General features: G+C 38.6%; 1 protein-coding gene and 1 long non-coding RNA gene across 10 annotated transcripts in view; one reads left to right on the plus strand and one right to left on the minus strand.

Moving 5' to 3' along the window:
* The window catches only part of PCSK5 (proprotein convertase subtilisin/kexin type 5), a 222,544-nt gene that overhangs the window by 184,124 nt on the left and 24,265 nt on the right, over positions 1 to 14,155 (plus strand). For all 7 annotated transcript variants that reach the window (XM_038125785.1, XM_038125786.1, XM_038125787.1 and 4 more), the window contains 5 exons: positions 248 to 445; positions 769 to 837; positions 10,159 to 10,201; positions 11,020 to 11,162; positions 12,263 to 12,463. In XM_038125785.1, the coding sequence (XP_037981713.1) occupies positions 248 to 445; positions 769 to 837; positions 10,159 to 10,201; positions 11,020 to 11,162; positions 12,263 to 12,463 (654 nt within the window). The remainder of the gene's footprint in view (positions 1 to 247; positions 446 to 768; positions 838 to 10,158; positions 10,202 to 11,019; positions 11,163 to 12,262; positions 12,464 to 14,155) is intronic.
* LOC119696151 overlaps positions 1 to 14,155 on the minus strand; it is a 45,012-nt gene that overhangs the window by 15,956 nt on the left and 14,901 nt on the right. For 2 of the 3 annotated variants that reach the window (XR_005255501.1, XR_005255503.1), the window contains 2 exons: positions 5,745 to 5,921; positions 538 to 1,345 (listed from right to left, as the gene is read on the minus strand). This is a non-coding gene — a long non-coding RNA (uncharacterized LOC119696151). The remainder of the gene's footprint in view (positions 1 to 537; positions 1,346 to 5,744; positions 5,922 to 14,155) is intronic. The other variant, XR_005255502.1, reaches the window with a different exon arrangement.

A 14,155-nucleotide genomic window follows, 5' to 3' on the forward strand; every position in this document is an offset into this window, starting at 1 on the left:
ATTTTTTAAAATTAGATTGATGGATGTAAAGAGTAATTGTTCTCTAGCATGACATTTTATATGCCATAAATCCCCATGAATGTGAAAAGTTTGAGGTTCTGAAACTTTTATATATCTCATTTGGTGTAAAACTGTAAAATCTAGCAGTCAGTGTCTCTACTGCAGCACTACATCTTCATAAAACTCCTTCTTACACCCCAAATGCCCTCTGTGGCTGACAACTTTTTCACATTTGTTTGCCACACAGACAGAAGAGGCGTGGAACGCTTCCTGTATCATGGGGAGTGCAGAGACAGCTGTCCTCCAGGTCACTACCACTTGGAGCATTCCTGTGTGCCTTGCCCTGGCCACTGTGAGGTGTGCCTGAACTCCAGCCACTGCAAAAGATGTTTCAGAGGCTACTACCTTGCTCAAAATATGTGTAAGAAGCATAGTTGTAGAGAAGGTAAGTGTCCTTCAGTAGGACATAACAAATACTCTGTTGAAATTGTTACAGATATCTGCCTAAGCATATTAAAAATGTTTTGAAATACACACCTGACCCTGAAGTCCTCAAGTACCAGCTCTGATCCTCTTCTAGTACCATGTTATTGTAAAGTAAGAGTGTTTTCCTCAAATTGAGTGGGTTATGCAAAAACAATTAAGAAAACAAATTTCCATGAGTCTTTCTCCTTTTTTGATTTTAATCAAGTTTATTTCCAGGAACCTTGCTGAGTGCTTCCAAATGTTGCATTATCTAGAATTAAACTGATGATTTGCAAAACACAGGTGAAGTGGAAGATCGTGACTCTGATGACTGCATATCATGTCCAGATGGATGCCAGAACTGCAGACAGGGTAAATAATCCCTTAATCAACCTTACTGTTATTCTTAAGTAGGGAAAATTTAGTTCTCCTCACTCTTGATATTAGCTTCAGTGCATGTTGCTGAGCAACTAGCCATTGGTGCAGGTGGCTTCTCACCAAGTAAATTACATTCCATACTATATTTATTTTTGAAATAAATTTCTAAAATTTATATTCAGCATAAAGAAGAATAATTTTCTAATAATTTAGCTATTAAAATTTACAGAACTTTTATTTTTTCCTGCTTTACTGCCACACTCAGACTGAAAGATTTACTGATTATCCAAAGCAAACTATTATCAGACCCAGAAGTTTCTAAGCCTCAAAACAGATTGCCACCCTGTCTTTTTTCTTCAAGGATATAGACATAATGACGATCTTTAAATTTCATTCAAGAGCAAGTTATTGCAATAACAATGCTGCTGCCCTAAAAAATTCCTTCTATACATTTCAAGGCTGGTGCAGGCTAACTCATCCATGTGCAGTTCATTTGGCATTCCTGTGAAACAGAAAAGAAAGGAAATACACTGAGTTGAAAATGCAACCAGCAGTTAAATAAAAAGAGGGGTTTGGGATTCAGGTGGAATCTCAGCTTCTACATCACGAAGTGCTTGCCATGTGGCTGTTGCAGCTGCCCTACAGTTTCAGAGGGTTCTCCTCCTACCTGAATATCCAGAGAAAGTGAGACTGTTCCTAAGAATTCAGCAAGTGCAGTGGGCACAATAATGGGTGAATGCTTATGGTCTCATGGGAGTCTATTAAAAGGGTATGGCACTCTCCTCCAGGTGAGAACTGGTTCTGTTTTTTCATGTTCCAGAAGTGAAAACCTTGGATGTAAAAACATGCCCTTTTCATAAAAAATATATCCCTCACATTCAGAGCTGCCATCCATGGTGGGGACATTTTCTGGATTTGAGTTATCAGTTCTGCAAAACTTAGAACAGCACGGTATTGGCATGCCATTGTCTGCAACAAACTCTAAACCACAACTGTCTGTCCAGCTCTTTTTCTGGCTACACTAACTGGCTTACCTAACTTACCGTAAGGATTTTCATCACATAATTCCTTCTATCTGCCGGTTGTCCGATCTAGTATGTAATACCATAAAACATTTCCTGTGATGCTGGTGACCAGCCATCCCGTGTGAATTTAACCAAGCCTAAGGATTTCCTCTGTGACTACAACTGCCACTGTAAAAATTGTTAAATGAAGAGATGGTTTTAACATGAATGCAGCTACACTGCGTTCTCCTTTTGTATGTTGTGTTATCCAGATTCATGGCAGCTACCTTCTTGGCAGAGGGGAGGAGAAGTCAAGGGAGGTTTTATGTTTAAATACCTATCTTTGTTGGTGCTATCAGATGTTACTTCCCCATGATAATATTTTTGGTGGTTTTTACAGTGATTTTGACTTCAAATTAATTTTTTTTTCTGAAACTGTGTAGTGGCAATCGGTGTTTTGAATTAGGTAGATATTTAATATGTATGAATAGCAATTTAAAAAAATATGTAATAATTTCAAGTTACTCAGGGGAAGATTTTCTTTGTTATGAACTTAATTGGTCTGCATAAGGGGACTGAAATGCTCTTCATGGTCAGCTGGCATACAGAAAAAGGGGCTGTACTCATTTGCCTTTTTCCTGGGAGGATCACTGATCTCCTAAATATTAATCATCAATAATATTCATCCATAACATTCATTACATACTCTCAACTTCTTGTACTCAAAGTTCTGATTTAAAAGAGGGTTTTTAAGAACTTCAGCAATCAATAGAATGGATGCAGATAAAACAAAGACTGAATTAATTTTCACTGCTGTGTAAAGTCAGAAATATTAAGATGCCAGAGTTTATTTACAGGCATTCTGTTAAGGAAAGTCTTTGGTGCTCATGATGCATATATTACTGAGAGTCAGAGATTGGTTTACTGTTACTTGGAAAAGAATAACAGTAGTGACCTAAAAGCACAGTCTCAAGCAGTTTTTCCGAACTATAATGTGTTCTTGAAATAAATAAGAACCTATAAACTTCCACTTAAGTCCGGTAGCTATGGTAAATACCTATATCTATCTACATGGTATGGTAAATATTTGCTTGTATTTTTACTGTTTACATTCAGTGAGTTTTCAGGCATATCAGCAACTTCATTCATAGATAAGTACAGTAATGGCTTTCTCATGTCTAATCAGAAAGCTGATGTATTTAGAAACTTTCCTTAAAAAACCCTGAAAAGCAAAAACTTTCATGCTTGTCTCCTACAAGAAGTTTATTATTTTGCAAGCTCTAGAAAAATTACACTGCCATAAAAATAACTTAAAATACTAAAATTTCATGGTGAGAAAATAATGAACGTGCTGCATTTATTTTCACATCTTCATAGTCTTTCTAGAGACTCCCTTTTAAAATTAAGTGGATGCTGGATGGTCTTGCAGTCTCTTTGTTTTATCTTCCCTTTAACACAATTGAACAATTTATTCTAGGAACTGTAGAGAAGGTGTGGGAAAAGTTCAATGCTATGAAAATTTCAGGTAAAACTGCAGTGGGGAAAAAATGTAGTAATCATAGCAATTGGAATAAAAATTTACATAGTTCACACACTGAAAAGTAGTTGTTCATATATTTATGCAACTGCAAATATATTTTGTGCATATTTATGGATCCTCAGCTGACTGAAGACCGTTCTCTCATAGAAAATCATTCAGCACCTGCTCCTTCTAAATGCTTTAAATCCTTTAATGTAAACTCCAAGTAAAAATAATTAACTTCTTCAGTTTATACTGAGCACAGGGTCACTTACAGAAGTTTTATTCAATTTAAATTTCAAGCATTCTAAACCAGCAAAATGCAAATTTTTCTCTTACTGTCTACAAATTACAAAGATTATTATATTTTTCTCTTTTCTTGCAGACAGAAGTCTAGTTTTTAGGTGGAATATATGATCATATTAAGGTAACTGAACTGCCTGTTTTCCTACTAGCTTGAAAGACTTTTACTCAAAAAGTAATTTCCACAAGGCACCAAATAATAGATCAAATAACTACCTGGAATCTCTGGCAATGTTGTCCTGATTTGCATAGACAGGAAAATTAATAAGATTTGCTTCCTTCTGGCATGATGCCATATGCCAGCAGAATAGAGCAAGTCTGCATGGGCAATCTCTCTTTTTGATCAGCAGGGACACTACATCCAGACTAAAATACTTTGTATCCTATATCAGGCATTTCAGAGAAGAAAGTAAAACCCATACAGTAAGTAACACTACAGGTTATTCTTCATCAGGTGTGAAGATACTAAAGTAGATAATGTTTGTTTGTAAGACCTCCTGGAATCCCCAAGGAATGTAGTCAAATCTGTTTGGTTTCCTCCAAGTTTGGAGAGGGTTTTGTTTTAAGGCACCAGTGTGGCAATATATCTTCACTGTATCAACACTGAAAGTGTAAGAGCAGAGACAGGAACTCTGAGAGACTTAATCACTGGTAAGTCTATATCATTAAAATACAAATTATACCTCCTTTTAAATTCAGTTAATTATCTTCTTTCTGTTTCACTTCATTAATTCAGAGGCCACTCATATTTTAAGGATGTAAAGAATCTTTATTGTTTGCAGGTACCATTCTGCCTGCAGACACTGACAAGTCCTGAGAAATGCTGATAGGAGCTTTGCCTTAGACAGCACTAATCCCCAGAAAATCTACTGCTTTGTGTACACAGTGTCCAAACAACGGCTGTGCACATTAGAGTTCACCTCCTCTCTTTGTCCTGCCCACATGCTCTGGGGTGCACTTGGCTCTGCTCGATGCCACAGGAACCTAATTGTCATCCTTGTGCACAATTTCCCATGAGACCTGAAGGGCAGACTTTTGTACAGGCACAAGCCAAGGCTTAAGGGTGACCTCAGTACTTATGTTTAAATTTTTAAAAACTTCAAATATATCCCTATTTTGGTGCAAGCAAACACAAGCACAATATTGGACAGACAAAGTGTCTAAGAAAGTGTGCTGGATACACCACAAGTCCACACAGCCAAGATTATCTTTATGTTACCTTATGCCGTTGGTACCTCAGCTCTTATAATCCAATTTTGGACATGATGAGTTTGCTTTTCAGAGCAGCAATGAATGACTGCTCCCTCTGATGCAGAAAGATGCAAACTGCAGCTCTTCATTACCTTTAACCATCAGGTTTTGATTAAATTTTAATGTCTATTTTTTCTGTTGGGTGCCAGTAACCATCACAAAGTCTACAAAATTAAGTCCAGTTTCCTCAACAAAAGCACTTTTGAAAGACAAAATTCTGCTGAAAAAATATTAAGGAAGAGTATTTTCTCTATGCCACTGCAGCATTTACCTTCCACCTCTCAATGTAAGTTCACTTATATATCTAGATAACTGCAGGATAGCATTCATATTTTCTCAAGACTTTTAAAACCATAATGAATTTCAGACACCTTCTTCAAAGCCAAACTTTCCTTTTTAGAAAGCCTGTGGCTGTAAGCCAATACTCAGAACAAGAGAAAAAAATAAGGTAAAACCATAGATTCTGAGCCACTTATAGTAATCAGTCAAAGAGAATTTCAGAGTCAATAAAATGCAAGAACATAAAAATCTTGGCTCCTGTTTCTTATGTTTTAAATACAACATGTGGACTAAAGTGTTTTCTCAAATAACTTTAGTTTTCTCTCTAATCATACAATTTATGTATGCCCCTTTGCACTTACATAATGAACAGACACCAAATTTGATTACCTTTGAAGGTGATAAGTGACAAACTTCTCTGATATGCCATATCTACTGGCTTGCATATATACATTTCACAAGCAGAAATTGCCACACCAGTAACTAATAATGCTAAGTAAATAAACACACCCAGCTTGCTGAGGAGGTAAATATATGGAACTCACACAGATAACTCATAGGAATCAGTGGAGGGAGGTCTTCCTCTCAGAAGTGCTTGTGTGAGTCAGGCATTGTCTCAATTTGTGGTGCCAATCTTCCTGACAGCATGCTCCCAAGGAGCCACACATTCTTGAGCCAGTTCTTAATTTCTTCTGGGTTTTCTTCCACTCACCTCACCCAACCTGTGAAAGTAAAACATATTATGAATAGTTCTTATGGGTTCCTACAGAATACCTCATCTCCATGCAACAAAATACAATATATATCAACTTCTGATCCATTCAAATTTCTACAGTGAGCACCATGACATGGCGTTGCAACCTTCACACTAGGACTGTTTTCAAAGGCTAACACTGAAAGTATAGTACTCCTCATAGGGTGCAGAGTGAAAAATGTCCAGCAAAGTTACAACACTTTTCTTTTTCAAAGATATCTCACAAAAGAAATTAATGAGAAAACCCAAGGAGCCACGTCCCTGAGAATAAAGGCCTGCCAAAGAGGCATTTAGGCCCAAGTGTGGCATTTAGCCTCTTTGATCTAGCAAGGTAAATCCTGAGCCATTCTCAAAAGTCATCCAGAACCTAACTTTAATTTGGTACAGGTTACAAAGACTATGTGAAAAACATAAAGCTGTAAAGGCTGAAAGTGAGAATAAATAATAGACAAATGGTCAACAAGATCCATTATACAGAGTGGAATGGAGGAGCATAGAGTTTATAAGGCTGTGGGAGTGAGAAGAAAAGTATTTGGAGAAGATTTAAGGAAGTGTGAGGCAGCTGAGAGAACAGCTGAAAGAGCACCACAGCACTGTCCACGGACTCAGGCTTACAGATACATGATATCATTACATGATAAAAGAGTGAAAACTGCTCTGGCTCCCACAGCAACCTAAGAAAGAGAAGAAAAAACTTCATTTCTTCAATCCATCCCTGATGATGAATAGACCTTGACTTTCAAGACAAAATTATCATAAGGATAGTTTTTTATCTCAGAGTAAATCTTCCACAAGAGATTATTCTAGCAGAAGGGGTTTTAGATTTTCAGATAGTAAGACTTTTTTCTATAAGCTTTTGCAGCGATAATATGCAATCTGTGCAGAAACAAATGCCCAGCAAGTTTTGGAACTGTTCTCTTGTTTTCAGTCCTGACATTTCAGTGGAGGCAGAACATTACATTGGAGCATATTGTCTTTCCTAGAATGTAGATAAAAGAGAATTTCCTTCCACATTGAAGATACAAGGTGCATGTATTGAAAAAACTTTCTTTCTTTGAATGTTTTCTTTTTCTGAGAAAGAAAAAACTACTTCCTGTGTAAAATCCAGGCTTGGGAAAAATCACTGGAAAAGCTTAAGATATGAGACCTGAGTTCTGCAATATTCTGCAATATCTGCAAGAGAATATCTCAGATTTTAGTTTAAAGTTCTCCATAGAAATAAGAGCATGGAAGAAAACTACTCAGATCAGACCAGAAATTCACCTAGCTCAGAAGCCACTGACCAAACATACTTCTAAAATTACATACGCAAACAAAGTGTGTATTTCTACTCCTTCAACAATTTGCTGTTCAGAAGCTTCATGAATCAAAACAGTCAAGAAATTTTAACAGCTGAATCTTTCTGCTGGAATTACTGAAGAAAATATACATTAAAACAAATCTAATCTAAACCATCTGCAGACCAGATCTTCTTTTTAGGGAAGTTTGCTGCCTCCTTGGGGCCGAAATCAGGGACCTCAGAAAAAAAAAATGAAGGGGTTAATAGAGCCTTTGAAATACTTGCTTTACTATTGCTTTCACAGGGGTACCAGTGATATTTCAACAAGAATCTCAAGGTTAATGAAAAGAGATTTCAAGACACTGGAAGGATCGAGTGCCAGATCCTATGCTTTGGCCACAACAACCCCATGCAGCTGAGAGAGTTGGAATTGTTTAGCATGGAGAAAAGGATGCTCAGGGGAAACTTCTGAACTCTCTACAACATTGTGTTAAAGGAGATTGTAGCCAGGTGTAGGTCAACCTCTTCTCTCAGCCAGCTAGCAACAGGATGAGAAAATGTGGTTTTTGTCTGCACATGGGGAGGTTTAGATTGGATATTAGGAAGAATTTCATCACAGAAATGGTGGTTACACCTAATGGACTACCCAGAGAAGTGGGAAAGTCACTATCCCTGGAAGTGTTTGTGGAAAGACTGGACATGGTATCTACTGTTGACAGTGTGTTTGGTCAAAAGTTGGACTCGTTGGTCTGAGAGGTCTTTTCCAAACTAATTGATTCCATGATTCCTTGATTCAGGAGGGGAGGTAGTGCTCTCTTCAATTATCCCAGAAATGAAGAGCATAGTGTCTCATAATATTCTTCCGGACAAAACTTCCAGCACACACCTGGATAAACACATCATGGGATGGGTGAGCAACAGCCCCATGGGTCAGGCACGAAGGGTGAGGCAGGTGACCTGTCACCAGTGGAGTTCCACAGGGCTCCATTCTTGACCCTGTGCTCTTCAACATTATCATAAAGGACCTAGGTGCAGGACTGGAAGAGATCCTAAGCATGTTTGTAGATGATAAAAAACTGGGAGGAGCTGTTGAATTCATGAAAGGGAGGTCCTGCAGAGAGACCTCAACAGATTAGACAACTGGGAAATGACCAGCCTGTGAAGTTCAACAAGTGAAAGTTCTGCACTAGTGCAGCCCCGCTTAAGGACTGTGTTCAGTTTGGGCACCACAATATAAAAAAGACATTAAGCTATTAGAGAGCATCCAAAGGAGGACCACGAGGATGGTGAAGGATCTAGAGGGGAGGCTTTATGAGGAACAGCTGAAATCACTTTTTTTATTCAGGCTAAAGAAGAGGAGACTGAGGGGACACCTGGCTACAGTCTACAGCTTCTTCATGAGGAGAAGAGGAGGGTCAGACATTGACCTCTTCTCTGTGATGACTAGTAACCAGTGACAGCCCAAGAAAATGGGCTGAAATTGTGTCAGGGAAGGCTTAGGTTTGACATCAGGAAAAGATTCCTCACCGGGAGGTTGTTGGGCCCTGGAACAGGCTCTCCAGGGAAGAGATCAAAGCACCAAGCCTGACAGAGTTCAGGAAGTGCTTGCATAACACTTTCAGGCACATGATGTGACTCTTGGGGATGGTGTTTTGCAGGGCCAGGAGCTGGACTCAATGATCCTTCTGGCTCCCTTCCAACTCAGAATATTCTGTGATTCTGTAATTCTCTTTATAAATACATTCACCCATGTTGTTCCATTTCCTTCCATTCTGCTGCTTCTGGGATATTTATTAAAGGTGAAAGAAATAGTGACTAGAAGATAATAGAAGGAATTTTATTTAAAATATTCTTCATTCTTTGAGTCAAATCTATGGACTTTAAGAGTTTTAAAAGTTGCATAACACTTCCCTGTTAATTCAATAAATTTTTTGAATACAAAAATTAGTTTTCTGGTGGGAAAGTTTACCTGAAAGCCTTGCACTACCACTACTTCTTCTACCATTACCCCCTCTCCAATTACAGAAATGGTCTTGTCTAGCTCAGGATTTTGAAATTTAAACTGATTATTGTGCAGGGCGACCCCAATGTAGGGAGTAATGTGCTCTGACTCCATGATTCAGAAGGCTGAACAATTGCTTTATTAAGCTATACTATATTACACTAATACTATACTAAATTACATACTAAAAAGATACTATACTGAAAGAACACTAAAGAATACCAAAGAAAAACCCATGACTGTCTGAGACAGCCAGGACACAGCTTTGATCCAATTGGCCAAGGAAACAAAACAACCTTCACCAGGCCAATAACCAAATCACTTTCGGTAAACAATTTCCATAACACATACCACGTGTGCAAAACAACAGGAGCTGTAAATAGAGGTAAGAATTGTTTTCTCTCCTTCTCTGAGGTTCTCCCTGCCTTCTCCAGGAAAAATCCTGGGAGACAGAATTATGTCTCTCTCTGTTCAGAGAATGTGAATACTGAGTAGTATGCTTTTAGAGGTGTCAAAAGTTTTAAACTTATCTTTGCAACAAATAAAAAAATAGGATGAAATTATTGTTTCAGATAGGTTGCAGTCTCTTTTCAACAGTTCATTTGACCCAACCTGAGCCCCTGTGAAGGTTCTGCTTTTCAGATCACCACTTCCTAAGGACTTGGCTCCTTCCAGGTGCCTGGGACCTGGATTATGCTGAGGACTAAAAAACCACAGGATACTATGAAAATACAGTCCAGGATCTGTGGAAGATTCCATGTCAAAATAAATGTGAACAGAGATTAAGAGACAACAATGTTCTTTATACAACTGTAATTATTTTAGTGTAAGAAATATTAACATAAATTTAGCATTAAAATTATTTTTGGTATTCTGGTTTTTACTCTGAAAACTATTTACATTATTTTATATCTTTAATTTCAGATGATCCAAGAATCTGTATAACATGCATTCAAAACTATTACATGTAAGTATAGCTGTATATATATATATAGCTCTTCATGACTACACATTTTTCTGAAGCAAAAATATGCACTTTGCTACATAGATCTGTGCTATGTATATTGTCTCATGCTTTAAACTGCTTGTGTGAGAGATAGTAAATGGGAAAAAAGACTTGGGAAATGTCAGAAGACTAGATAGTTAATCAGTTTTGAGACTCGTTAAAACTTACAGACTGGTGGGACCTTCACATATCAGAAGAGAGGAATATGGAACAAAAAGTTGCAAAAAGTTAAACAGTGCATATGGACTTGCAACCAATTTGCTTATAGTATGTTGTGTCTAGTTCTGGTATATCAAGTTCATAAAACTTATAAATGTATGGAGTTTATGTAAATGAATTAATTTAAAACTTAAATGGAGAGAAAAGAACATTACTGCTTTTCAAACACAGCATTTATAAATCTCAGAAAAATTGGAAAAGAAAATATTTATTATGTTGACTCTATAAACAAAGGCACTGGATTATATGTTTTTATAAGCAATCAGCTCTTTACTATCATGATATAATAGTTTTTAATTAAGCATGTATTCAGGTTTCTGCCTACCTTTGAAAAATAAAATAAAATTAATAATACTTAAGAATCCTGGGACTAGGAAACATGACTTTGCTAGCTAAATAAACAACATAACTACAACTACATTTTAAATCCTCATTATTGGAATAATTTCTGTTCATTATGCTAATCATGCTTTATCATTACCATTCCTAGAAACACACAGAAAACTAACTCAATGACCTTCAAAAGAAACTTACTAATGATATTCATCTTTATCTTACAGGTATAAGCAGCATTGCTATAAATACTGTCCAGAAAATACCTACAGAGATGACAGCTCTTGGCAGTGTAGAGATTGTTCTAGCAACTGTGATAGCTGTGACAAGGATGGGTGTGACTCATGTGAGGAAGGCTTCTATCTCTCAAGTAAGTGCAAATAACGGCATAATACACAAGAATATTTTAGACTATTTCTTTAATACTAAAAATAGTCTCGCTCCAAGCTCTCAAATTCATAAATGTTCTATGGGAGACAGTGGAGGCTCTTTGCAAAATCAAGCATTTGCCTTAATGTAAGTGGGTATGTTACCCAATAGTGTAATTTGGTTCAAAGGGTGTATGTACTTAAATTTCAGCTCTTTTAGGTACATAAAAAAATTCGTATTTGATTCAGACTTTGGAGGAGATTTTAAATACAGAAAGACATTTAAATGTTTCCCTACTATTTGCAAGTCCAGTTTTACTTTGACTTTTAAACACTCTGAAAAAAGCTCAGTTAAAACCACTAAATTCCACACCAGATTCACACAAGAGTAGGAATCTCCTAGCTTTTTAAAGAAGCCATAACTTGGGCAAGTCTGGTTCAGACATGGTGCCAAAAATGAATCATAGGAATTCCTGAGGCCATAGTATTTTCTTGCCCTGACTGTTGAAAGTGCCCACTAATGGCAACTTGTTCTGTGGAAAACTCTGTGGTCACAACCAGGGTGAGCTGTGGGTCTATGATTCCTTTAAATTGAAATTAGATGAAACTCAAAAACCTGTAAGTGCTACAGCTTCCAGAGGTTTTGATGAGGTATGCAAAACCTTAATCTGAATCAGCTTTAAACCTGAGCTTAACTTCCTATTCAGCAGAAACTGGAAATCCTATAAATTTGCATATGTCTAAAATTTGTATATATCTAAACATCTTAGGTGCATCTCATCTTTTTATTGAGACAGCTTAATTGTTAGGAGTCAATCATAAAACTTTTACCCAGGCATGGACTTCCATTAGATTTGTATGTACTAATATTTAGTATAAAGCCAAGTTAGAGGTAAATTTAAATGCAGATTGGTTTGAAGTTTGTGAAGTTTCTCTGCAACTGAACTGAATTTAGATTTCATGGTAAAAAAAATGAAGAGTTTTTATAGCTGCAAAATGTTTCATATGTTCTTACATACTGTTTTTTTCTTAAACCATTTCTGCTGGAAACAGAGGGATAGATAGGGGTCATTGCTTCCATGCTCTGTTTCTTCTGTTGCAGATGGCACCTGTGTGAGTGAGTGTGGAGATGGCTTCTTTGCTGATGGCATCTCTAGAGAATGTGAGCCTTGCCACAGGAGCTGTGTAACCTGTGTTGGGCACAGTTACAAGGACTGTACTGGGTGCAAAAACAGTTTCCAACTGTCTCATGGGCAGTGCCTGAACCCAAGAAATTCTTTGCCAGCTGGGAAGTTCTGGAGGGGTAAGTTGAAACAGGTTTTGTAATCTTCTCTGTCTCTCTGAAGACAACTACAAATTTAGAAAGAGTATAGCAATATCTTGCAGATGCTTGAAACTGCACTTTTGTAATTATAAATTGTCATGGTTTGGCGCTGGCGCAATGCAACTGCCCCCATGAAAACATATTCTCCCTGGTATCGGCTGTGAGATGCGATCAGAAACAGAGCAAAGCAGGCCTCTACTTATGAATAAAGGGGGAAAAAAAAAACCAAACCAAAACTTTATTACCTTACAATTATAATAAGATGAACACACAGAGCAAAATGGAAACCTTTCAAACATTTCTCCTCCCCCCACTCAATTTCCCGCAGCATAAAACAAAACCTTAGATTTTTACCAGTCCATCACCCTTCAAATAATCAACTCAGTCCATCTCCACCCTTCCGACAATCACCTCTCATTTCATCAAGGAGAGAGGAGTCCCTCTTGCACCACAGGCTTCCCCTGGAAACACAGCCGAGTCCAGTTGTGTTTCCACGTCACTCAGCAACCACCTTCGTGACTTCTTCCTTCCATGTTCAGTGCTCTCACCACTGCACATGGACCAGAGCTGCTTTTAGGGTTCCCTTTTCAAGGATGCTTCACCCAGTTCCAGGAGAAAACGACAGTCTCTCACCTTTTCGGGACACTAGTCCCCCCCAGTATTTCACCCCCTGGGGCCGAGGGGTCTCGAGAGCACCATCACCTCCTCACCTGTCGTCTCCGCTCACATCACTCCTTTGGCACCAAGCCATCGCCTCCCCCTAAAATGCAGTCTCTGTATTACAGGAAAGGTTCTGTCCATGGCCATACAAGAAAAGTCCAGCCAAAAGCCACTCCATCATCTCCTCCACCTAGGATTCTTCTCAACTTCTCTCAGTCATTCTTCACTTGCACAACTCTGCATCACACTTGTCCATTTCCTCTTACTTTATCCCTGTCTCTCTTCTCCTTCAGCTCCCGGAGGATCAGCATTTGCAAGGTTTCCATCATCCCACAGAAGGGTTAAAATCACAGTCTCTACTCATCCAGAACTCCCACGCTGGCCCTGCCGGGCACTCTTCTCGCCGCCCCCCCTTCTCCTTCTCGGCCAGGCCAGTGCTATCGAATTTCAAGGTAGCACTGGCACCTCTCTCTCTCTCTCTCTCTCTCCCTCCTGGGAAAGGGGGGCTGCCCGATGCCTCTCTGAGTTCTTCCACCCTTCCATCTCTGTGGGAAACTCACTCTTATCCTGCAGGGGCCTTCACCTCCCATCTCTGCCCAAGGCTCCGGCCTACCTCCCTCCGGCCTCGTGGCTTGCCCTCCCCCGCCCAGCCCGCAGCTGGGCAGGGGAGGTCTGACCTCTCCATCCACCGGAACCAAGAGAGAGAGTTCTCCTGGGAGTTCCTTGCTTTTAACCCCTGTGTTCTCAGAGGCGTATCCATATCCTCAGTGGCCAAACCAGGTGCCAATATTCACATCTGAGCACCTATTGGTTTGACCACCACCACCTCCCAAAAACTCACTTCCTCTCAAACCATGACAAAATATAATTTTAAATACTGACCAAACCCATTGGTTCCACAAACTGAAATTCATTTTCCTGCAAATAGTAGAATAGAAAAATAGAACACCTACAATGTAGGTGTTTCTTAGCTATCTTATCTGAATAAAGATTAAAAATATAATTGAGGAA

Source organism: Motacilla alba, chromosome Z (genome assembly GCF_015832195.1).
Source record: "Motacilla alba alba isolate MOTALB_02 chromosome Z, Motacilla_alba_V1.0_pri, whole genome shotgun sequence".
In the NCBI taxonomy this organism is placed as follows: Eukaryota; Metazoa; Chordata; class Aves; order Passeriformes; family Motacillidae; genus Motacilla; species Motacilla alba.